Here is a 25,657-nt window from a genome sequence, read left to right as displayed (position 1 = left end):
TGAAAATTTTATTAATAAATATAATTCACAAACTATGAATATTAACAAGTTAAATTCAAAATTATTTATTTAATTTATTGGGTTATTTAAGCTTATCCAATTAATTAATCTTGAACAAATCTAAATAATTTTAATCAGAACTGCAAAAATTAAATGTTAGTTAGTCAATCAAAATTATTTAAAAAGATAAAAAGTTGGACAGGAATATTTTCAAGATGGGAGATATTATTTTATTTTTTTTTTTAAAAAAAAGCAGGGCATTTTTCATAATAATAAAAATAGGAGGTTTTGTTTTGGACTGAAATTATTAGATTATTAAAATTCACAATGACATCATTTTTTTTTCAAAATACACCTGCACGTTGGTTGTCGGACATTGCGAAATATTAGGGGTCAAAATGTAAAAACATTCTATTTCGATCAGTCGAGAACCTTCTGAACGTTTCCACAACTTTCTCCTTTGACAGGCCGCAGTTTACATATCACCGACCTCCTCTGCAGGTTGAATTCCACCGCCGTGGAAGAACTCCTAAACCCTAGTCGACTCGATGTTCGGCCGCGCAGCAACCGCCAAGCTCGCCCGGTCCGCCTGTTCGGCCGCGGCGCGCCGCCGCCGCTCTTCCTCCCTCCGCCCCGCCCTCTCCTCGCACCCCGCGCCGGCCGCCAGCCCTGCGGCTCGACTCTCCGGTGTCCTCCCGTACTCACCCTTGGTCGGAGGCCCGAGCTTCCTCGGCTGCTCCTTGGACAAGGGTCTAGACCGTCGCCAGTTCCACTCCTCCACTCCTCTTCGCTATAACCATGGCGGCGGAGCTCAGGTACTCCCACTCTTTTCCTCATTGGGAATGAGTTGATTGTGTTACTTCTCGATCGATCGCTCTGTTTCTTGCCTTCTGCTGCCTATATATTCTTCGGATTTTACTTATTTTGTATGTTTTTCTTGCTCATCATTAATGGGGCTGATAGATACACTGTATGAAAAGTTGAATGTGCGGTGTGATGAAGGATGAGGTGATGCTTGCATTTATTGAATTGCTTCATTGGATTGCTACGGTGGACGGTCTTAGAAGATAATATACGAGCAGTTGGAAAGTTGCACCTTGGAGCAGCGGGAGTGCTGTCGTTACTAACAATTGGTTCTATAAATGATAGTTTAATAACAAACTTGCTTGGCTATACTAATCGCTAAAAGGATCCTTCTCGATTTCATAGTCATGCAAATAATTTGCATTGAGATGGGTGGTAGCTTCAGCAATGCAACACTAGATCCTTAGAGGTGAGACTAGGTTAGCTCAAAGAGAAAAACATAAATATACTGGAACATTATAAATGGTCAAATTTAAAAGTGATGTGGTCAGCTAGGAAGGTCCTCGGTGAGATCAATTAGAGCATGGTGGTTGTCATTAAATATTGGTGTTACATTATGTTCATCCTATTGGTCTAAAAACAAACTTGCATCGTCCATTGTATTCACTAAAACTTCCATTTTTAACCTCGTAATCATGGAAGCTAATCTACATTGAGATGGTGGTAGCTTCAGTAGTTCCACATGAGACATCTAGAGGTGAGTTGACATTGCATAACCAGGTAAAACTAGTCAGATACTTTTCTCTCTCTCTCTCTCTTTTCAGCTGCACTTATTCATGTTAATTTATATTAGTACTCTTATATAGAGAAATCACTTACATCAAATGGTTGGAGCAAAGTCATGAAAAAATAGTACAAAAACTACTGAGACTTTTTCCATTATGAGCTAATAAATTTTTGATACTTCTTTTTCAAATGAAACAGAGTTTTGCGTCTTTTCGGTTTGGACTTCAACATGTTCTGGATAATTGCATAGGAAATAATGCAAAGAACTGCCATGTGGTGCAGTCTTTCTTTTATGTCTTTTGATTTCAGGTCCATGCTTGATAAGTACCTCAATTCCATGTTGGCTAATAGGAATTAACCAATGCAAAAACAACAATCAAATCTTATCCCACTAAATAGGGTCGGTTATATGGATCCTTTTATGTCATTAGACTCTATCTCCTACTATATCTCTTACTATGTCATCATTTGTACTTAAATAAATTTTATCTTGTTTTATTGTTATTAACAAAATCTTTTTGGGTCTTCTTCCTCGTTTGATGTGCGTATTTGTTATAGTTTTACATCGTCTGACTGGAGCATTTATTAGTCTTCTAAGTATATGTCTGTACTATTTTAAACGTGTCAAGTGTTCCCTCAATAGATGCAACTTTCTCTCTAATGCTTTCATTTTTTATTTTGTCCCTCCTCGTATGTCTACATATCCATCTTAACATTTTTATCTCTACAACTTTAATTTTTTGTTCTTGTGCTCGAGTCATAGCTCAACATTCAGCGTCATATAACGTTGCAGGTCTAATCATCGTTTTGTATAACTTTCCTTTAAGTTTTAGAGATACTTTACGATCACATAAAACATTCGATGCTCTCTTCCATTTTAACCATTCTACTAGTATTCTATGAAGACATTTCTCTCAATCCCTTTATCATTTTGTAAAAATGATTTTAAATACTTAAAACTCTTTGTTTCAAGCAACTCGTCATCTCATATCTTAACAATTGTGTCATTATGTCTTATATTGTTAAACTTAAATTTCATATATTCTATTTTTATTTCACTAAACTTAAATTTTTTCACTTTTGGTGTTTTCCATCAAGATTTTAATTTAGCATTTACTCGTTCACGTGTCTCAACTACCAAAACAATATCATTTGTAAACAACATACACCACAGTACTATATTTTGAATGTGTGCAGTAAATTCGTCCATAATTAGTGTAAAACAATAGGAAAAGTTGATCCTTGATGTAATCCTATCTTTATTGGAAATGTTTCAGTTAATGCGCCTGAAGTCTTAACTTTGATCGTTACATTCTCATACATATCTTTGATTAGTTCAATATAGGTTACGCTAATATCTCTATTTTTTAGAATTCTCCATTTGATCTCTTGGGACTCTATCATAAGTTTTTTCTAAGTCAATGAATATAAAACTTGTTTTTGCTTCTGATACTTTTCAATTAATTGCCTGAGAAGATGTATGATTTCAATGGTCGACCTTTTAGGCATGAACCCAAATTGATTTTGAGTCACCGTGGCTTCCTTAATCTTTTTTCTATTACTCTTTTTCAAAGTTTCATGGTATGACTCATTAATTTAATATCCTTATAGTTTGTATAATTTTGTACGTTTCCTTTGTTTTTATATAAGGGAACTAAAGTATTTATCTGACAAATTTTTTTCCTTTCAATATCATGTTAAATAATTTTGTAAACTATTCAATACCTTATTTTCTTAGACACTTCCATTTCTCTATTAGAATATCATTTGGTTGAATAGTTTTTTCATTGTGTATCCCATTTAAAGCTTATTATATTTCTGAAATTTGAATTGTATAATAAAGATTTAATTTTTTATACTTATATAACCTACTTAAATTACCTAAATTAAGTTAGTCACTTTAACCTTCATTAAAAGGTTGATGAAAAAATCTTTTCATCGCTCTTTTATTTCTCTATTGTTTATTAGTATCCTATTGCATTCATTTTTAATACATTTTATTTGGATAAAATCTTTTGTCTTCCTTTCTCTCAGTTTAGTTTTTCTATAAATGTCTCTTTCCCCTTCTTTTCTATCTAATTTTCAATATAATCGTTCAAAAGTTTTATTCTTTGCTTCATTCACTACTTTCTTAGTTTTTTTTTAGTTATTGTATATTTTTTTTTATATTTTCATTGTTCTTACAAATATATAATTCGTTATAAATGATTTGTTTTTCTTTTACTTTCTCTTGTAGTTTCTCATTCCACCATCAAGATTCCTTACTTATGGCGCATGCCCCTTTGACTTACCGAGCACACTCTTAGCTATTATTTTTAACTTTGATATAATTTTATCCCATGTCGTATTAGAGTTACCATATATTTTATCTAATACTTGTATTCCTACTTTGTCCTTAAATGTATTTTGTTTTTCATTCTTTAACTTTCACCACTTAATTATAGGAGTTGTATATATTTTTCTTCTATTGATATTATGCTCAAGACGTATATCCAACACTACTAACCTATGTTAGGTAGTTAAGCTTTCTCTAGGAATGACTAACAATCTTTACAAATCTTTTTATTATTCTTCCTAACTATAAGAAAGTCAATTTGTGATTTATTATTTTTACTTTTGAACATGATTAAGTGTTCTTTTATTTTTTCAAAAAATATATAAACTAATATAAGGTCATATGCTACCGTAAAATCCAATATAATTTTTCCTTCATTTCTCGTTTCAAACCCATTACCCCCCATGTACCCTCTCATATTCTTAATTTTTCATTACGACATGCTCATTTAGATCACCTCCTATTAAAATCATTTCATTTGATGGAATGTTTTGTAATACTTCATTTAGGTTGTTCCCAAATCTTGATTTGGTAGTTTTATCTAATCCTACATGATGTGCATATATGCTAATTACGTTTATAGTTTCTTTCGCCATTACTATCTTGAGAGCTTAAATTCTATCTCATTTTCGGACTACTCCTATAACTTCATTCTTTAACAAACTATCTACAGTAATATCCACTTCATTTCTTATTTTACGTATCATAACTTAAAACACAAGTTCTCTATCATCTTTGTCTTCTCGTCTACTCATTTTTTCTCTTGTACACACAAAATATTAATTATTCTTCTAATTATCAAATCTACTACTTCCATTAATTTACTAGTGAGAGTTCCTATGTTCCATATTCTAAATCTTAGACTATTAGTTTTTTCTATAATATTTATTCTTATTCAACTTATGGTGTGAGAACTATTTCTTATTTAACATGACATCCGAGTTCTTACGGAGATGTAGCGGTCCTTGCCCATACGTTATTGTCGGACCTGCAACGCGAACTCTTGTATATTTAGCCCTACGCCCAAGTTCTGGAGAGGTAGTGGTGTTTGCTGAGAACGCGTTCCTTCCAAGGAAACAACCTAGCATTAATACAATAGTTTAATGGATTCATTCATTGAATATTTGCCTTAGTTTTAACATTGGCCAGCAACCTAACACAACTCTCCTCCTTTATTCAGGCTTGAGATCGGCCATGATCGGTTCGCCATGATGGGTCTTTAACCAATACTAATTAAATGTAATTCCATATTATTCTTCTTAGGCATTTCAATCACATTACTAAGCTTGGTAAACAGATTATTAGATATTGGTTGTGGGTTAGTTGGATGGACTCCTAGCAATATAGTTTGTCTTAACTATGTCAACTTAAATTCTAAACTTGATCCTACTGTTGAATTCATCTGATCTTATCAACCAACTGAAGACTGTGTATGGGCTGTTGTCTAATGTATAAAAAAAAAGTGATTTATGCTATCTGATGTTTATATGGATGAGGTTTAAGATCATCTATTTGTATGATGTTGGGTTTCAATAATTGAATAACTATGCCTAAGTTCACATTTATGCATCTTCTAGGAGATTTAAGCTCACAAATGTGTTTTACTTATCTATTTTGCTAGTTGCTAATTTATTTGGTAATCAACTCAAAGCCCTGTAATCAAATAATGTTTTCCCAGATCACTCAAACAGAGTCCACTGAGATGGCATGGGATGGAATCATTGGTGCAATAGACGCCGCGCGACAATATAAGCAGCAAGTGGTGGAAACTGAACATCTTATGAAAGCTCTTCTAGAGCAGAAAGATGGTTTGGCTCGAAGAATCTTTACTAAGGCTGGAGTTGACAACACATCTGTTCTGCAAGCTACAGATGACTTTATTTCACAGCAACCCAAGGTGAATAAACACATGATTGGTGTTTTGCTGTAAGCATCTTGTATGAACACCCAATCAATAGCTCCTTTAAATGGCAGGTTATTGGTGACACAAGTGGGCCTATATTGGGACAAAACTTAATTACACTCTTTGACAATGCAAAGAAATTTAAAAAGGAGTTTAGTGATGAATTTCTGTCAGTTGAACATCTTGTCCTGGCATTCTTGTCAGACAAAAGATTTGGTCAACAATTATTGAAGAATCTCAAACTCAGTGAGAAAGAGCTGAGGGATGCGGTGACTGCTGTGCGTGGAAGTGAAAGAGTCACTGACCAAAGTATGTCTTCTACTCATTGTTTTCTGTTTTTCTTAATTTTGATACTCTTGGTTCAGTTACCATATTTGCGTAATTTAGTCTATTAAATTTGAAATTCCTATGCGTGCTTTCTGTTCTATCAAGAAAATATCACAAACATAAAACTGCACATGAAAATATATGGCATTTCTCATAGGAAAAATTGATTTTAATTATTATATGTGATAGTTATTTCTCCAATTTTCATCATGTGTAAATGGATCTGGACAAAGTTAGAAGAAAAAACATAAAGTCGAAATGACTATTGGAGGTGAACTAACCCTACAATTTATGCTTACGGAAGCCAAGAGATATATCTCTGAATCTCTTCCTTTACCGATCTGTATTAAGTATTTTGCCAAATGATTCAAAAGTATTTTTGTGTTAACATGGTTTGTCATCTTGCAATTGTTTTCTTCTCATGCTAGCTATCATCAATCTTTGTTCATAAATTCCTTCCATTATTAGCATGCTTTTGTATTGTATTATATTATTTCTTTATTGTAGATCCTGAAGGGAAATATCAAGCACTAGAGAAATATGGCAATGATATGACAGAACTTGCCAAACGTGGTAAACTGGACCCTGTTATAGGTCGTGATGATGAAATACGACGCTGTATTCAGATTTTATCTAGGAGAACAAAAAACAATCCTGTGATTATTGGTGAACCTGGTGTTGGGAAAACAGCCATTGCTGAAGGGTAATTCTCTATTTTATGTTTCCATCATTTTTCAGAAAATGTCAGCTGACTTTAACTTAATCAGACACCAAGATAAAGATGCTGATCGTGCAAATATTACTTTAATTAGATAGTTAAATTAACTGCTGCAATTATCATCAACGAATATGGAGGCAATAGTTGCATGGTATTTAACCTTCGAAAATATCATCCTTTGCAGATTAGCCCAACGCATTGTGAGAGGAGATGTTCCAGAACCATTACTGAATAGAAAGGTATGGGCAACAGTTCAATAACAAAATAATTTTTATATTTATAAATTATCCATGTAATGTAGAAACATAATGATTAATTATTTAGTATATAATCATACATAAGTTTCATTATTTGTTCAACAAATATGATTGATACATGTTAATTTTCTTGTTTGATGAATCTATGTAACAATAGCAAGTTTAATAACTGCTTTTGCAGACAAACTAATTCTTTTTGTCCATAAGTAGTAAAATTGTGATATGTTGGATGGTATTGCTTGTACCTTTCTTAAAACTTGAAATTTCTAAGCTCACACTAGAAATTTTGTCTTACTACTTTTGCATGCATCAAACTATTTTTGTTGCATAAAATTTTAAGGGCTGTGGATAGTGACTGGTGAACCTCAATATTGCTATACTGAAATTATATTTGCATATATGTCAAACTATGTGTCTAGTTGGATTTGAGTCAGTTTTTATAGTTTCAGATTATGTAAAGGTGCTTGATTATTCAGGTATCTAAGGAACAAAGTGCTGAAAAATTTAACCTTGTTTTTTTAATTGACTCCGTCTTTGTGTAATCACATAATCTGTTCAGCATTCACATGTCAACAAGTTATCTGGATTTTTTTTTTCTTATGCTGAATAACTCTTTCCTGTTATATAATTTAGTCTATAACCGTGCTTACACATTAGTCAGAATCACTCTATCAGAATGTACCATGAAATTGGTTGCATATGTTCATGGTAGAGACCCAAAGATTAGACTAAGGTGTACCATTGAGCAGGTCTGTGTAGATTCTATTTTTTTGTCCCTTTCCTTCTGATGGTTGCTTAGCAGAACTTACTATGTAATAATTCTCAGAGTACTCTTCAGCCTTTTGTATTTATTATGATGCATAGATAATGGACTATATTTGTCGTTATCCTTGGTAATTTTTTTTCTTCAACAGCTGATATCTTTGGATATGGGTTCACTGCTTGCGGGGGCTAAATTTCGTGGCGACTTTGAAGAAAGATTGAAAGCCGTACTAAAAGAAGTTTCTGCTTCCAATGGCCAGATCATTCTATTCATCGATGAGATTCATACTGTAGTTGGTGCAGGTTGGTTTTTCTCTTCTATTCCATAACCATTAACTTTAAGTCAGTACAAATACAAATTTGTGACTATGATGGGCTTGCTGGGGCAGTTCCTCCTATTTGGTAGTACTTTTTTCCCTCGTATTTAGCTGTAGGCAAGTTCTGGAATTACATTGTCATGGCAGTAAATATTTCTAATATCAACATCTGTTATTTAATAAAACATTAAATGAGCTTTGTGGAAAACAAAATCTATTTGCTTCTGTATAACAGTATAAGTTTTAAGAATCAAGTATTGTGTGATCCTTTCCTGCAATTAAAGCCCTTTAAGATACTCTGTTAAATTTAACATGGTTTTAGAGCAAGCAACCATGTGTAGGATCCCTACTACCATGTCGGCTCAGTTCACTTGTGCCATCTCATATCATCAAGTGAGCCAATGAAACTGATACTTAAATGCTTGGTAACTGTACTTTTATTATTTTATCCTGTTTTGATCTTGATGAGTAGGTTAGGACGACAATTGGCATGAAATCTATACTTCAATCCTTGGGAACCCCATTGCTTGTCATTTTTTTCTTGTTCTAATATTGATTAGCAGATGAAATGGCCTGAAGGAAAATAGCATTGGTTCGTTGTACCTATCATCATAATTAATTAACCACCTTAATCATTTTATCTTTCTATAATCAGCTGCATTGCTAGTATGTGCATAGGCTATCAAAATCTCCATAAACTGGCTTGTTTTCCAAGTATAGGGTTTCATTTTTTTGGCTTCTATGTACCATACTATCATGGTGCAGTAGCATGAACGCAAAAAAATCTATAACAATTAGAAAGGATTTTGATTATTCATAAGATACATACTAGATAATAAACTTGGTAGCTTACAATAGTCCCGGTTCAGTGTTTACTCGGATTTTTTGGCTTGTTTTTACTTCTTGTATTGTACAATCTAGGAGCTACTGGTGGGGCAATGGATGCTGGAAACTTGTTGAAACCTATGCTGGGTCGAGGAGAGCTCCGTTGTATTGGAGCTACTACCTTGAATGAGTACAGGAAGTACATTGAAAAGGATCCAGCATTGGAGCGTAGGTTTCAACAAGTGTATTGTGGTCAGCCATCTGTAGAAGATTCCATATCAATACTTCGAGGACTCCGTGAGCGCTATGAGTTGCACCATGGTGTCAAAATATCTGACGGTGCTCTTGTTGCAGCAGCAATGCTTTCTGATCGGTACATCACTGAACGTTTTTTGCCTGACAAAGGTATTCTGATGGACCATTGAATTAAAGAAAAATGATAACAATTTAAGTCGTGTAAGTCAAGCTGATTTTACTGGTTCCTTGTAGCCATTGATCTCATTGATGAAGCTGCTGCAAAGCTGAAAATGGAGATAACATCCAAACCCACAGAGTTGGATGAGGTGGACAGAGCAGTGCTGAAATTAGAGATGGAGAAGCTTTCCTTGAAAAACGATAGCAACAAAGCTTCCAAAGAACGACTAAGCAAGCTGGAAACTGATTTAGACTCACTCAAGCAAAAACAGAATGAGTTAACAGTGCAATGGGAGCAAGAAAAATCATTAATGAATAAAATAAGTTCAATTAAAGAGGAGGTAAGCTGCTTTTGTTTGTGAATGATGCTGAAATCTTCTTCATTTACTTGATGTTTGATGTTGTTGTAGATTGATAGAGTCAACTTGGAGATGGAAGCTGCAGAGCGTGAGTATGATCTGAGCCGCGCAGCTGAACTGAAGTACGGTACACTTATTTCCCTGCAAAAACAGCTCCAAGAGGCTGAGCAGAAGCTTGCTGAATTCCAACAGTCTGGGAAATCAATGCTTCGGGAGGAAGTCACAGATCTTGATATTGCTGAAATTGTTAGCAAATGGACTGGTATACCAATCTCTAACCTTCAGCATTCAGAGAGAGATAAATTGGTTCATTTGGAGGAAGTTTTGCACAAGAGAGTGGTCGGTCAGGATATCGCTGTTAAATCCGTGGCTGATGCTATTCGTCGTTCTAGAGCAGGATTATCAGATCCAAATCGTCCTATAGCAAGTTTCATGTTTATGGGTCCTACTGGTGTTGGCAAAACTGAGCTCGCAAAAGCTTTGGCTGGTTATCTTTTCAACACAGAGAATGCACTTGTAAGAATAGATATGAGCGAGTACATGGAAAAGCATGCAGTTTCTCGGTTAGTTGGTGCGCCGCCTGGTTATGTTGGTTATGAGGAAGGAGGCCAGCTTACTGAAATTGTACGACGGAGACCTTATTCTGTAGTGCTTTTTGATGAAATTGAGAAGGCACACCAGGACGTCTTCAACATTCTGTTGCAACTGCTTGATGATGGAAGAATCACTGATTCACAGGGAAGGACTGTCAGTTTTACAAATTCAGTTGTGATTATGACATCAAACATTGGTTCACACTTCATCCTGGACACGCTTCGAACTACACATGACACGGAGGAGGCTGTGTATGAACTGATGAAGAAGCAAGTCATTGAATTGGCTAGGCAAACATTTCGCCCTGAATTCATGAACCGGATCGATGAATACATCGTATTTAAGCCTCTGGACAAGACTCAGATCAGTCGCATTGTGGAGATGCAGGTACGCATTCCAAATTCCAAATCCAGAAAGTAGTGTATAGTATTAATGGTTCATTTAACTGTCGTTCTTACAAATTATTATCTTCTTTATGATCTTGCAGTTGGACCGTTTGAAGGAGAGGATGAAACAAAAGAACATCTACCTACAATATACTCCAACAGCAGTTGAGCTTCTCGGAAACCTCGGTTTTGACCCTAATTTTGGTGCCAGACCTGTTAAGAGGGTGATCCAGCAGATGGTTGAGAACGAGATTGCACTTGCCGTGCTGCGAGGAGATTTCAAGGAAGATGACACCATTATAGTGGATGCTGATCAATCTCTCAAAGATCTCCCCCCTCACAAGAAACTAGTCATAAGAAAAGTGGACAACATCCATTTGCCTGATGCACTGGCAGCTTAATAACTGATTTGGCCAATAAATAAATTAGAGAAATCCTTTTTTCAGTTTTTTTTTTTTTAAACTGTGTTGGTTTTGTAGGATATCACGAGGGTGTATGATTATGAACAATGCTGCCAACGGCCTGGCGGAAAATATTTCGCTTCTGAGCTAATTCTCTATAAAATTTGGTAGCTGTTGTGCCCATTTGTTGCTTGATCTATCATGTCGTCTTCTATGAAATTTGGTCTTCTTGTGATCTAGTTTATCCTAATCACATTATCAATTTCCTCATCGACATCCGCGGGAGGAAGGGAAGGAAGGCCTTGCTGCCCGCGCTTCCGGAGCCCTAGTACTAGTGGTGGCCCCTCGCCTACTACTTTTTGACCAAGGAGCAGCTGCAATTGCATTGTGAGTGATCGACAAAATTCCCTCATTATTTTTTCTTCTATGTAAAAACGTGAAATTCGTCCTCCTGACGGCCACTGTATCGTACGACTGTTTTATACTATCGGAAGGGAGTAAATCAGGAAATTGAAGCTAGTCAGGAGGGTAATTTCTCAGTTTTTGTCGGACTTCGATCATTGTTCAGTTTTATAAACTTATTATGTTTATGTGATAACCACTTCGGCTATTCTCTGAAACCCTCACTTGTTCTTTCTTGCTATTTGTTTCTGTTAGTGTGATTTACAGACGTTGGTCATCGAATTCCTTGTTTCTCTATGTTTGAATTCTTCAAACTGCTGCTTGACAATTGATTGAATTGGTGAAGCACTTGCAATGTAGAACGTACTAACGCTTGCATCAAGTGTTTCTCGTCGTCGGTCTCACAGTGAGATGAAAAGAGATAAATGACGGCTTCAGTTTATAGCCGAACCACTCCACGTAATAATTACATAGAGGGCAGTTCCTTTGGACAGCTTTTTGCGATCCAGGAGATGGCCCCTAAATATATATTGATGGAATATATGATCCCCACTTATAAAATAGGTGAGGACTATTCATTCCCACCAATGCATGTTTAGGGATCATTCTTTGGATCGTAAAAAGTGGTCCAGAGAATCTGGACTCGATTACATGGACATGGGTGAGAGATTTATATCCGTAATAATTACACTAAGGATTTAATATTTACAAATCAAGTCCTCGAGACATGGGAGGATGGTAAGAGGTAGGACCACTCCCATGTAATGGGGATTCGAATCTCACAATGGGTATTTTTGAATACCTGTGGAGTTCAAACTACAGGTGATATTGGGCCCTTTGTTAGAATTCATCTGTATTTTTCGGATTTACCTTGATAGCTAATAAAAAATTTCATAGGATAGGATCGGTCTAGATTAGTCAGCTTCCAGGGATGGATACTTGAATTATATATTAAAAAATATACTTACAAATCAAATAAGTCAAATCTTTTTCTCATCCACTAATTCATGATGTGGTTTCTCGTACTTTTTCCTGCAACCATAACTTGATGTTGAAAAGCTTTCAGAATTACAATAAAAATCTAATAATTAAGTGTGATGGTACTGTTGGTTTATGAGAAAGATTCATATAATCATGGACTTTACTTATTGAGATAAAAGTTTGATTGCTATTCTTATTATTTGTATCAAAAGTTGAATCTACAATGCGAATTCATCGTCGCCATTTTTTTGTCTTTCATGTTGATTCAGTGAATTAAGAGTAGTCATCTTAACTCGTGAAACAAATTTTCTTCTGAATATATTCAAAATACACTGCCACAACTTGGAAGGAAATCATTACTGCTTTAAAACAAGTTTAAACAGACCAATATCCACACTGTTGATAGTTAAAAATGGTGTCAGGAAGAGGCGAAAAAAGAATAGAAGAATATCAAAGTATCTTCTTACACAGCGATGATAGACCATGCGGTGATGCGCAAAGATGAGGATCTCGATGTCCAAAACCATGGCGATCTATGAGAGTCGAGATGAGTCTTTCAAGTAACTCGACTGATGAACCTGATCCGGCATCTGAACTGGAGCCTTCTTACAGCTGCAAACACATATTAACATGATCATGCCTTACATCCGTGCAGATGCTTTGCCCATCTTCGAGCCATGAATGGATCAAGGTACCCCCACCTCTGGATAGAGTCACTACTTCCTGTGCTGATGCCGGGATCGCTCCCTCCAATCTCAGACTGACGGCCATCATTTTGGTCATTTTTCTCTGTTCCAACCACCACTTCTCCTGTGCTTAGCCTTTGTTCCGCACCTCCTTCAACGTAGCTATAGTTAACGGAAAGGAACCCACAGTCATCGGCCAAGTCCAGTGGAATCCTCTTTTCTTCCCCACCCCTCAGGTCTCCCAACGATATCCACCCACCTTCAGCTCCTATCCTCAATTGGGTCTCCCTTATCGTGCCTCCAAGCAACCTAGCTAAGAACTCCTCAAACTCGTGCATCGCCAACCCATTGGACATTCCAAATCCAAAACCGATATGGAATCTGTGAATGGGGATAGGGAATTGCAGATCCCTGCATACGTAGCTTCGGGTTGGGCTATCCGAGAGATGGAGGATGTTAGCCAGTGGATTGTGGTGCGTCCGGTCCTCAAGTATCTTGAGGCCCTTGCGGAGACCTTCAGCAGGTTCAGCTTCACCGAGGTAGAATATGCGGTCGATGACTTGTAGTGCTGCCCGCTTCCCTTGAGAAGACATCCGACGGAGAGGAAGCGCACGAGTGGCAGTGGTCGAGTAGGTGACAATTGCTAATCTGTCAATTGGCCGAAGAGAGAATACAACAAGGGCCATGTATTGCTTGAGCAACCTAAGATGAGGACCGTTTGGACTTGCGACGAGAACAAGATCAGTTGCCTGTTGGTAAGAGAGTTTTACCGATAGGTAAGCCCTCTTCTGCCTATTCGGCGAAGTGTTCTGCCTTGGAGACAAAGCTATAGAAGTACAATCAAGTCATTCGGTAACACAATTTCCACAATACACACATCAATATGTAGAAATACTCTCAAAGAAGTTACCTGTTCGTGGTAGCGCAGGAATGATGGTAAGGCGGAGGCGGCGGTTACCGGCTTCAGTGGTAGCTTCAAATTCAACAGGGTCATCATCATTGTAGCGAGTGGTATGGAGGAAGGATCGACGGTTGAAGCGGGAAGTGGCAATTGAGTCATCCAAGATACGGAGAATGGGATCGGAGTTGTTGATGGAGGGTATGGTTAACTCTCGCGGGAGCTGCGACCATTGTGCCCGACAGATGGGGCATGTGACACTGCCGTGCCGAACGTTGGATGCAATGCACGGAAAGTGAAAAACATGCATACATTGAGCGGTGAAGATCTTTTGGTTGCTCGCAGGGTCTGCACTTCCATCGCCACAGCTAAGAGGCTCCAAGCAAATGGGGCACAATCTCTGCAATTGAGATAACAAAAATGAAAGCTAGCAGAAGTTGGATTGAACTAAGATTGACTAGAAGAGTTCCAGACTCCTACTGTCCCTTAGAGGCTTCACCCAATCGAATCTTTTAGCGATTCTACCCGAATATAAACTACTGTCAAATGCAGTATTTTGAAGTATATACATATGCAATAATAAATAAATATACACTATATACTAGAATACATGGCTTTATACTATGTATTGAAAGCCTCACATTCAGGTGGTTTGGTGGTGGTCCCAACAAACAGGACCCCCTCGTGATGATGTCGGATGGGGCCCAAAAGATGAAAGACAACATCCTTCCTTGGTTCAGATCTTTGAACTGGTGCTTTAGCCTTTAGTCAATAAATAAAAAAGAGACAAGGACAACTGCAGTGAGTCACTGAGGTCACCAAGCGAAGTGAGCGGCATGATCAAGTGGTCAGAAGCGTGCAAACAGGCAGTGGGTGTCCCAGCAATGATGATGAGTTTATTATCTCACCCTGATATCCTATTTGAAGGAAACCTTCTTGCGGCAGTAAAATTATTACCGTGTGATTTTATGATCACGGATTTAAATCGTAAAAATAAACACTTCCTATGTAGAGTAAGACTACGTATAATAACCCCTCGGGCTTGGTACAACGATAAAGACACAATGCAAGCAACCTAGTAGCTAGGGTTCGATTTGTAAGAAGGCAAGGAATGTGTCCGTCGTAATCGAATTCCTAGACAAAGCCGCCTGTTGGGTGACATTGCCGCTCGGACTTCCAAATTTATCCGGTGGGCAAATCGGGAGAAAGCCACCCACCTCCAGGATTAGTCGGAGGATGTAAACCCTCGATCATTCACTCTATCAACCTTTCATCCTTGTTCAAAGTTGATCAATTTAGGCAATCCAGCGTGTCAGTTGAGCTGATTGGCTTAAGTGCGATAGGCCTAGGCAAGCTGGTAGATTTGGGCAGGTTAGAACATTTAACAATTTAGTTTGTCCAATCAGGTCAATTGAGTTGGTCCAACTAACCAAGCCAATCATCGATCTCTATCAAATCAAACAATCCAATTGGGTCAGTTAGTCTGGGGTGGTTAATCTGTTTAGGCCAATCAGTTTGAGTCAAACCTAAACGAATTATCAGGCTCGACAATTTGGTTAAGCCAGTCAGCCCATGTCCTGATCATTATCTTGATAAGAGAAAAAATATTTTAAAAAACATGTTAAAAATATTTTAAACATATTTTAATATATATATATATATATATCCTGGTTGGTAAAGAAAGGCATTGCTGGACCACAATAAGATTGCAGAAGAAAAGAAAAGAGAAGAGAAGAGAAGAGAAGAGATTGGGTAGTACCTTATCATAAGCACCTTTTAATCCTGTTCCCCCTTCCCCAGGCTTTCCTTCTTCATCCTCCGTTTTCAAACCGACGGCCGAGCTTGAGATCTGACACCATAACGGAAAATTATACAGCGGTGGTTGGAAGAGGAAACATGGAATAGATGAGCAGGGGAAAGTGATCGAAAACGCTTTTTTTTTTTTAATTAACAGATCAATATGTAAATCTGAAGACAATCAAATTTCTACTTTTTATGCAACAGTAAGTAGATGAGCTGTGAACACAAGAGATAAAGTACCACGGAAGAGAAGGAAGAAGACGATGAAAGGAACAATGCCTAAGATAGGTTGATTAGGATAAAATTGTAGATTAAACAAAGAGATGATCGAAGTCAATGCACCCTTTTTCCCGACCGAAAATCCAAATCTTTTTTCGGAAGAAATGCACACGAAACCTAATTTCTTGTGGGAAATGGGGGGAAAAAGGAAGGGAAGAAGGCGTACTGTTCTTGGAGGAATGTCATTGGAGAAGGAAGCGCCGCAGGGGAAGCCGATCCGCTTCGCCGCTCTCCTCCACCTCGAAGCGCCTCCGCCCATGGACACGACAGCCGCCGGGGAGCAAAGCTGCACCGCTCCCTTTTGATATCTCCGCGACTCGATTTGAGCCTCCCTGTGGTGGTTGCTTTACTCTGCAGCTTCGTATTGCGCTCCGCAGAAGGGCGAGGAGCCCCACTGCCGCCCGAGCTGCCTCCTTGTCCGTTTCCTAGGCGCCCTGCCCTGTTTCAAGAGATAGAAGACCTAAATCTACCGCCCATGGCAAGTGTGAAAAGGGTACGGTGAGAACGGTCAAAAGTCAAGTTTTAGTCTGAACTTTCTGTCATGCAAATTTAAATGAAAGATTGTTCTGGGCACGAAATTCTCGACGATATGAATCACAAAACGAATCTGTTTTATGCCCAACGACAAGTCGACAACGCATTTATCAAATTTTTTGAACTAAATACATAACCACATAATAGACCATCCACCACACATGCTTCGCAATTAACCCGACGACTAATGAAAATCGATCGTCCAGGTTCGATATTACTTGGTTTGTCCTTTTTTTTTCCAAAACAAATCGGACCACATTCGTTAATACAGAGCCTCATCAAAGAACCCAATCATACTGGCAATTCAATAAATCACATTGGACACAGCAGTCCTTTATATAGATGTTTACTCCATCAATTCTCAACCGATCATATTAAATCTATTATACACAGTCAAACATTACAAAAGACTATTTTCATTATTTAAATCGTAATTTCAGAACAATAATTCTATCCTCTCCTTCTGCCATACAATTCTAAATAAATAAACAAATATCATCCAAGATTTAATATTCAAATATCCTTAATATTTTTATTTAACTGATAAATGTTTCACCTTAAAAAGTATATATATATATATATATATATATAATTTTAATTGAGGAGTTGGAAGGTGATGGAGATGCATAGATGGCCAATTAAGTTGTAAAAATAGTATATTTAAATTAATAAAAATAAAAGACGTTTTCATTTTTACCGTAGTTTTTTTTACTTATTTATCAAAACTATTAATTGCATCAAGCATAATTATAAAATTCTGTAGTTGAGTCCAAGTACAATAATTAACGCACTATTCCAACCGACTGCAAAGCTGGCCAATGGTTGCTTCATGAAGGTCCCAAAGCCCCCCCCCCCCCCCCCACACACACACTATAATATGTTCCAATTAGTTCCATCTCTTGTCCCTCTCATGAATGATTGACAACATGAATAAATAGTGACATGACATCAAAAATTAGGTCAAAATGTTTGAAAAACTATAATTCAATGCTTTACCTATTTTTTAGGAAAAAAACAATTGAATTTTTGGGAAACAAAATACACAAGTTTCACTAAACAATTTTTTATACTGCAACAAAAAATGAATCGACTAAGTTAATTTTTTTTATTAATACATGTGCTTGAAAGTTGAATCAACTAATCACATTACTAGCTCTTAAAAAGTCAAGCTTTGTATAGCCATAAACTACTCAAACGTAAAAGTTAATGAAGCAGCAGGTGCAGCAGAGATGTAAACACTACTGCTATCATTATGATAAACTTGCTGTTGGAACATCTGGAAATTGTTATTTGTTTTGACTTAAAGGTTAAATATAATATATGAAAGAACAAATCACAATCTTTTCTTCACTTGTACATTGAATTGAATGATTAGAAGTACTTGAATGAGGCCAAGCTTTATTTTTGGATTTCAGGTAAACCGAAAAGATCAGAATGGGATAGTTATATGCTTTTAGTTTTAGGTTTCAATTTTTTTGATACTTCAAATCAATGGAAAACTGACTCGTGCCTTGAGACGAATGAGATAATGATTTCACTTACAAAATTAATGGGTTGATTCTCCGACCTGCAAAGAACTCCTCCTTCCCTGGAAAACTTCCACTGCAAAGCAAATAGAAGAAACATAAAGCCTGATGCTAGTATGATAGCAAATGGATTAAATTAGATAATGGTGTGAATTTAAAGTTTCTTACATGAATTTGAGGTCCTCTGACTCCTCTCTGATCTGCATTCAAATGGCATGTTACAGCAAACACTTTTCTGAGCTTTCTTGCACCCAAATCAATAAATATGAGAATGATCTAAATTCGAAGTGTCAATGCCATTAAATAAGCATAACCAAGTTACTCCCAACAATATTCGTCTACCCCGGCATAATACAGTCTTCAATGAGATAGTCATACATGATTCATCCATGGGTCTCTAGGATTATCTTTAATAGATGACGAGCTAAATGATTTAGGAAGCTGTAATCTTACATGAATCGAACTGCATGCCGTGCATCATTGGTGGAAATCTGAACCTGAACTTGACTCTAATATGTGAGGGATCATCAACTCCGACTTGCCATGGCCTGTGATGCTGCCAACTTGAAACCTTTTGGATTGGCTCTCGGGCTTCGGGCTTGCTGAAGGGGAGCTAACATGGAAGGTGGAGTCAGGTGTGAGAGGTTCACGGCGAGAGGAGAAAGAATCATCACATGAAATGCTTTTGTAGAATCCATAAGTGTCTCCTTGTCCCCTACCAATAGCCTTATCTTGGTCCGGGGATTCAGAAGTTGGTGCTGGGGTTGAAGGATCAGTCTTTTCAGACTCCAGGAAGTGATCACCAGAAGTGAGTGCAGGATTGCCCGATCCAGGTAGTTCAGCTAGTACACCACTAAGGCGGTGCTGCTCATCGATAATCTTCTTAAGATACTTCCCTTGGGCTTCTATTCTTAGCTGCAGTTGCCTTTGCACCTGTTACCAGTTTTACGGCAATGAGACTAACATTCATTGTGGCCATCTCTCAGGTAGCAGATTAGCTCAAAGTTGTATTTGAGCTATAAAATTAAAATAAAAAGTTACGAACAATACGTTACCAAAATTCTAAATATTTGAAGAAAAATGAAAAAAAAATCAAAATTTTCCACTTCAACTTGGTAACTAAGACAGAAATAAGTAACAATGTGTAGTGTTCACTTTTGGAGGAGCTTGTGTCTAGGCATATAGGTTCTATTATAATAAGTTGTGACAAGTTGTTGTCTATATTGCTGGTAATTTGATCTTTCATGTGCAAAACTAGGCATATTGTGATAAGTTAGTTGTTGTCTACATTGCTGGTAATTTGATCTTTCATGCACAAAACTAGGCATATGGAAGTTGATTGTTACTTTATTACAGAAATCGTAATGACCAAAAGTTGCCTATTGAAGCTGATTGTTGCTTCATTACAGAAATTGTGAGAGATCAAGATGATTAAGAGTTTGCGGCCCATTTTTACTAGTCCTGTACAAGTTGTTGTTTTCTTTGCTAAACAGTCTAGCACATTTTTCTACTTTCAGTTCCAGGTAGGCAATACCAATATCTGTGCTCTAATTTTCTCTGACTTAGAGGGGCTGTTACAATAGTCAATGCAACAATTATCTTGCATGGGCCATTTTTTTATGTATTTCTCGACTATATACCTTCAAAGAAACTATACAGCATCAAGATTTGAAACCAGGAAAACATAATTTGGAAAAGTCATAATAAGGATTGAACTCAAATAGTGGAATCATTTACTAAATATCCTCCATATTAACTTGCCTCTAGTTGTTCCTGAAGTCGTTTCTGCACCTCCATCTGCAATTTCAGTGCTTCTGTTATTTGAATTCCCCTGAAGAAAATTAGTTTTCAGCCTATCTCACATATTCTCATCCCTACATAGCAAGCTAAGTGAAAAAGACCGGACATAAAAATAAGATCAAACTAGTTAGCAACAAGCATCTACCAAATGAAGCCACAAAAGTGCACAGATTAGGTTGATTTATTATTTACTAAAAAGAGAATATAAAGAAATTATTGAAAGACTAAAAACACTGGAAAGTTCAAGAAAGGGGAATCAAACTAGTTTTTTCTTAGCAAGTAGACTACGGACTCAAAATTTTGCACAATGAAATCATGTACAATTTTAGTAGTTCAATTGTCAAGAAGCTCAGGTACCAAGACAACCGATTCTCAAATGTTTCCCTTCTCCCTATGCAACCTGCATATGATTATAACCCAAACACTTGACCACATTCCTTCAACCACTGATGTGCCACCATACTTCATGAAATTAAGGTTATAAGTGATTGTTATACATGAAAAGCATTCAATGGACTGAAAAAAAAAACAGAAGAGGTAGGAAACAAAAACAATGGTTCGGCACAGGAAGAAGTATGCATTATAAGAACAACAATTCTCAAACTCATGTGGACACTGCTTGGTGAAAGTGTAAGGTTATATATTTCCTGGATTACAAATAAGTAGGAATTACTGCTATTTCACAGCCTGATAGTGTCTTTTGCTTGTAACTTACAGCTCAGTTGCACATTGAATCTGATTATCAACAATGATTGAAGTGAAATCTATCAATTCGAATTTTGAAAAATCAGAAAATAATTGTTTTATTCATGCATATTAATATAAAGAATAGTTGATCATTATACATACGAAGAGTTTTCAAGGCCTGGAATTGAATTTTCATCATCTTTCTTTTCAGACTTTATACCTGCATAAAATTAAGCAAAAACATTTTTAGTGTCTATCACCTCGTAAACAGAACAACACTACAACTTCCAGAACAATAAGCTAAATACTCGCTACAACTTCCAGAACAATATGCTAAATACTCAGCTGAATATAGTAAAAAATCAGCTCCCTACCATCATCTGAAGCCTCAGGTACATACTTTGCAAGCCGATATTTCTATGCATACAATAATAACCAAATTAAATATATATGTACATAGTGGAGCATATAAAATCTTAAAAAAAATGAAACATCTCATAAACAGGTACCTGTAGATGACTCTTCACATGGTATATTGTTAGCCCTTGAACACCCATGATTCTAAGAACTCCCTTAGGAGTTGCTCCTGTCAGGAATCCAACTTGCCAGTGGTCAAATGTATATTATTTCCCATAGGTTAGTAAAAAATTTAGATAGATAAGAATATTAACTAATTCACTTGAATAAATACTAATAAACTGTTACTCCAATCAATCGGTTGCTATTGTCAGGTTGATCATAGTGATAGTTGCATAGTATCAAAGTCAAGCAATCCCTTTAATCACATAAGATCAATAAAGTTATCTATTTTCCTCATAAAAGTTTTGCACTTGGCAAGAAGTGTATGTTCAGGAAGAAATATATCACGGAGATAGGTAACCCTAGAGAACAGTTTAACAAAAATAAGAAACTATAACCTGTATAGTTATTTTTGTTTCCACTAAAGGTTAAAATATGGAAACATTAAAGTCACAATGCGAAAGCTTTTGTTTTGTATGTTGATATATTATGCAGATGGATTTTTTTTACTTGATTTGTTCATTCGCCACATTTAGCACTTTACAATGCCTATGCAAAAAGAAATTAATTAAGAACATTGATATAGAAATCCAAAATCAAGTAATTTCTGAACTGTAAATTACCAATATAATCTTCTAAAAATGTCTAGAAAGCACTTACTATCTGGACCACCAAGTTGTGTCACAGCATCCACAAAACGGTCATGCAGATCAGTTGTCCACCTTAAACGCTGTCTTGAAGCTAAATTATTAGGGTTGTTCACACCAGTGATAGGTCCCATAGTATTGTTACCTGATTCAAGTTATTGGCCCTGAGAGACCTAATTGATATGAGCCAACACAATACTTGAGAAAGGCATAAAACGATGCATTTGTCACTATTTTATGAAAAACATATGGAAAAGAATAATCCATGTAATCAAGTAGCAGAATAAGGGAATTCAAAGATGGATATTGTTTCAACATCTCATACCTACGAGACAATTTAGAATGGCACAGGATCAAGTTAGAATATTTATTCTTATATTCTGTAGCCTACTAAAATAAGAAAATTAAATTGTTATGTTGAGAGAAGGGGATCATATATGAATGCACATTTGATATAGTTCCTACCATAGTAATTGCTCAGATTACTTTAGAACCCAAATACTATCTGTGGACATTGTATTGACATTTATTGTGTCATCTCAAAATACTTCAACTGGTATCAGGAGTGATAAAAATATTAAAGCTCTATACATACTATTGAACAGATCATTGTAATATGAAATCTATGCAGACAATAACTTATAAAAGTGGTTCCAAAGCTCAAATGAACGAGTTACTACTTATTTTGACTGGGGTTAACAATTTTACGGTTAATTCTCTCATCTAGGAATGTTGTGATAGTTTGCATGGTGAGGAATTTGGAAGGGCTGCCAATATAATGATGGAGACCACTATCAGTACATGCCTCCAATTATGGATATTTTGGACTATGAATTGGGCTTCAGATCTTGACAGAACACCAAGCATGACTAAGGGAGACTTGGCACCCTAGTTTAGCCCCATATCAGATATGGAGTCATGAAGGAGATTTGTATAATTAGATAAGTAAATTGCTACTAATTTGAACTTAATTACTTTGGGTTAGTAGTAATGCCAAATAAATTAATAGGTTAGTTCTCTCATCTGGGAACATTTTAATGCTGTGAAATAATTTTAATGATATCCATAAAGTAATTTTTCAAACCCTATAAATTGTCACGAAATTTGTCTAAATTCCAACTTACCTATACCTACCGTTAAAAGTCAACTCCAGAGATCAGGGACTTTTCTATAATAACAGGCTCAGTTTCAAAAAAATACGGGAACAAATTGAAAAGGGCTATGACACAAAGAAATAACATTTAATTAGCAGTAAATTCCAGTTGGTATAGGTATCCCTGGTAAAGAAACAACTCGCGTCGGTGGCCATCAATGTGTTTCTTCCACTCAATAAGATCAATCACCACCAACCAGAACCAGAATAATGTCAAATTAGCGCCTCTATCAAGTTCATCCCACGATCATGAAAAGAAAGGAGGACAATAAGCAGGATAAATGACCTAGTGACTAGTGAGGAGATCTAACAGTGCGTGCAAAAGTAGCCAAGCCTAACCTAGTTTTGAGTACAGGCCCCTTGAAAAGTGATAGGCAGGTAAAACCTAAGCTTTATTCTTCCTGTTTCCCCAAAAGTGGTATTTCGAGCTTCAGATAGCCCCAAATGGTACGAAATTACTACCGACAACATCCACCCCATCCAGATCCGGATACAACAGGAATCAGCTACCATACAGAGGTTTAAAATTCAAAAAGTTGAAGAGTTGAGTAACCTTAAATCTAATAAAAATGGCAACCCTAACTGCGGATCACAAATCCCATCCAAAACCGAACAGAGGTAAAACCATACCTGTGCAACCAGCTTCAAAAGCGATCGACACTCCCAACTGCTGGAACGAAAGGCACAAGATCGACAGGTTTCAACTGGAATCATGCAAACCAGATCAAAGTTAGGCCAGGTCAAGCGATCTAAAACAACATGACTAAAATATATAAATATCGATCACCTTTAACGCGAAACCGATACTTCTCCGATAAACTTCGCAACAGTCGTCTCCCTTTCTTCTCTTCCTCTCCTCTACGCGTCCATAGATGCGTTGGCCGTCAACGAACCGGAGGTCCCTCTCGCTCGATCGTTCGTTCTCTGTCGTCACGGCGCAGCAGCAAACCGTCAAATCGGACACGTGTCGACTCTCTCGTGCCCCTCGTTTTGACTTCTAGTTATGGCACGCAAGCCGTTAGATCGGGAGGGGACGGCAACTGATGAAGACACTGAGTTTCCATCCCCAGTAATGAAGTGCTTTTTTTCAACCCATTTTTTTTGTTTACTCGTTTTTTTACCAGCGTTTGATTAGCTAGAAAGCTGGTCCCCGCCGGCGGAGAAAAATTAGGTGCTCCATAACTGGGAGGATTATCGTAGCGACTTTTATCGTGGATTTTTGGTTTCGGGCATTAATTGGCACGGACTCTTCTAAGTCGTCCGATTCAACTGATTTGAATCACAGCCATTGATATCAATCAAAATTCCAAGTTATGACAGGTGGACGGCGTAGGTAGCTTTACATTACATAGGCGAAAATGCTGGATTTTACGGCATCTCTAAAGGGAAAATCCTAAAAATAAGGGTTTTCTTTTATTTTTTTAGGTGTTGTGTCATTACCATATCAAAGTAAAAATCTCACTGTTTTCTTCACTATGAAAAAAATTTACCTATAACTTTTTTATAGGCTCCATATTCAGTAATTCATATATCTTAAAAAAAAAAAAAATTATTTGTTAATAGAAAATGAAAAATTAAGAATATTGAATGTCGGGATGAATATGTGAACTATGCAAAGTTATATTTTTAGAATAGGAAAAGATCTACTATAATTTGGATCCATTTTGGAAGAAAAATGATGAAATATATTAGAAAAAATAAAAATGATTTAATTGAGTGTAGGATGAATTAGAAAAATTTAAAAGAGAGGATAGATATATATAAGTTTCGAAGTTAGCTGCTGCAAAGGGAAAAAAAACAAAATGATTTGAAAATAAAAGTAGGAATAAAAACTGGCTGAACAAAAAAGAAAAAAAATGAAGGAAAAAACGAAGGAAAGTAGGGAAAAAATAAAAAATAACGACTAATTCCATCCAAAAAATTATATTTTTTAAAAAATAAGATCCACCATTTGATAAAATCCTGAGTTCAATTTTTTGAACCCAGTCGGATGGTTTCGAAAAAAGAAAATTTGGCCACAATGTGTTAGAGTAGGTGTCCTGCAGGTCAACTATAGGTTAGGATTTTATTAACTCTTATAAATAAATATTCTTTATTTTAATATAATTCAATGCAATATGATATTTATTTTATTTTTATACTCATGCTAGATGCATAGATAAAGTTTTTGAATATACTAAGGGGTGGATCCATGATTTTAGATCTGGGGAGGTCATATATTAAATGACGAGGTTGAATATTAAATAACGAAAATAATTATTAAACATATTATATTATAATGATCTCTTCAAATTTTTACAAATATTATATATTTAGTTAAATATATTATATTATAATGATCTTTCCAAACTTACTATATATTTAGTTAGAATGGAAATATAAAGTAAAAATATATATATTTAGTTAGAATGTGAAATATAAAGGAGAAAAAAAATTAAAATTCAATCCAACAAGGATTTGAACTTGAGAAGTATGTTTGAACAAAATATAATCTTACCATTAGATTAACCATACACAACTAAAATTAATGGGGCCAAATAATATATATATTAAAATA

At 36.2% G+C, this 25,657-nt stretch overlaps 3 protein-coding genes across 6 annotated transcripts; 1 reads left to right on the top strand and 2 right to left on the bottom strand.

Moving 5' to 3' along the window:
- The first annotated feature begins 458 nt into the window (after positions 1-458).
- On the top strand, positions 459-11,371 carry LOC122046707 (chaperone protein ClpB3, mitochondrial-like). The gene is made up of 10 exons (XM_042607526.1): positions 459-815; positions 5,604-5,822; positions 5,900-6,137; positions 6,663-6,858; positions 7,058-7,112; positions 8,045-8,195; positions 9,131-9,439; positions 9,524-9,789; positions 9,859-10,788; positions 10,889-11,371. The coding sequence occupies exons 1-10, from the start codon at positions 549-551 to the stop codon at positions 11,186-11,188; spliced, it is 2,931 nt and encodes a 976-aa protein (XP_042463460.1). The 5' UTR covers positions 459-548; the 3' UTR covers positions 11,189-11,371.
- Positions 11,372-12,890: 1,519 nt separating this feature from the next.
- Positions 12,891-18,890, bottom strand: LOC122046705 (E3 ubiquitin-protein ligase WAV3-like). Its single transcript, XM_042607519.1, has 7 exons — positions 18,748-18,890; positions 18,463-18,494; positions 18,311-18,370; positions 16,401-16,673; positions 15,915-16,004; positions 14,168-14,555; positions 12,891-14,083 (listed from the first exon to the last, which is right to left on the bottom strand). Exons 4-7 carry the CDS (start codon positions 16,491-16,493, stop codon positions 13,206-13,208), a joined length of 1,449 nt encoding a protein of 482 aa, XP_042463453.1. The 5' UTR covers positions 16,494-16,673; positions 18,311-18,370; positions 18,463-18,494; positions 18,748-18,890; the 3' UTR covers positions 12,891-13,205.
- LOC122046706 (myb family transcription factor PHL7-like) lies at positions 18,572-24,046 on the bottom strand. Of its 4 annotated transcripts, XM_042607525.1 has the most exons (9): positions 23,888-24,046; positions 23,731-23,804; positions 22,093-22,111; positions 21,961-22,030; positions 21,291-21,367; positions 21,156-21,198; positions 20,944-21,001; positions 20,056-20,125; positions 18,572-19,227 (listed from the first exon to the last, which is right to left on the bottom strand). In XM_042607525.1, exons 5-9 carry the CDS (start codon positions 21,336-21,338, stop codon positions 18,772-18,774), a joined length of 675 nt encoding a protein of 224 aa, XP_042463459.1. In that variant the 5' UTR covers positions 21,339-21,367; positions 21,961-22,030; positions 22,093-22,111; positions 23,731-23,804; positions 23,888-24,046; the 3' UTR covers positions 18,572-18,771. The 4 variants fall into 4 exon arrangements, with proteins under 4 accessions (XP_042463459.1, XP_042463457.1, XP_042463456.1 ...); XM_042607523.1 differs by having other exon boundaries at positions 21,961-22,120; XM_042607522.1 differs by having other exon boundaries at positions 21,961-22,111.
- Positions 24,047-25,657: the final 1,611 nt, after the last annotated feature.

Source organism: Zingiber officinale, chromosome 2B (assembly GCF_018446385.1).
Source record: "Zingiber officinale cultivar Zhangliang chromosome 2B, Zo_v1.1, whole genome shotgun sequence".
Lineage (NCBI taxonomy): Eukaryota > Viridiplantae > Streptophyta > Magnoliopsida > Zingiberales > Zingiberaceae > Zingiber > Zingiber officinale.
Note: the sequence above shows the minus strand (reverse complement) of the source record. Positions and strands in the feature narration are given on the sequence as shown.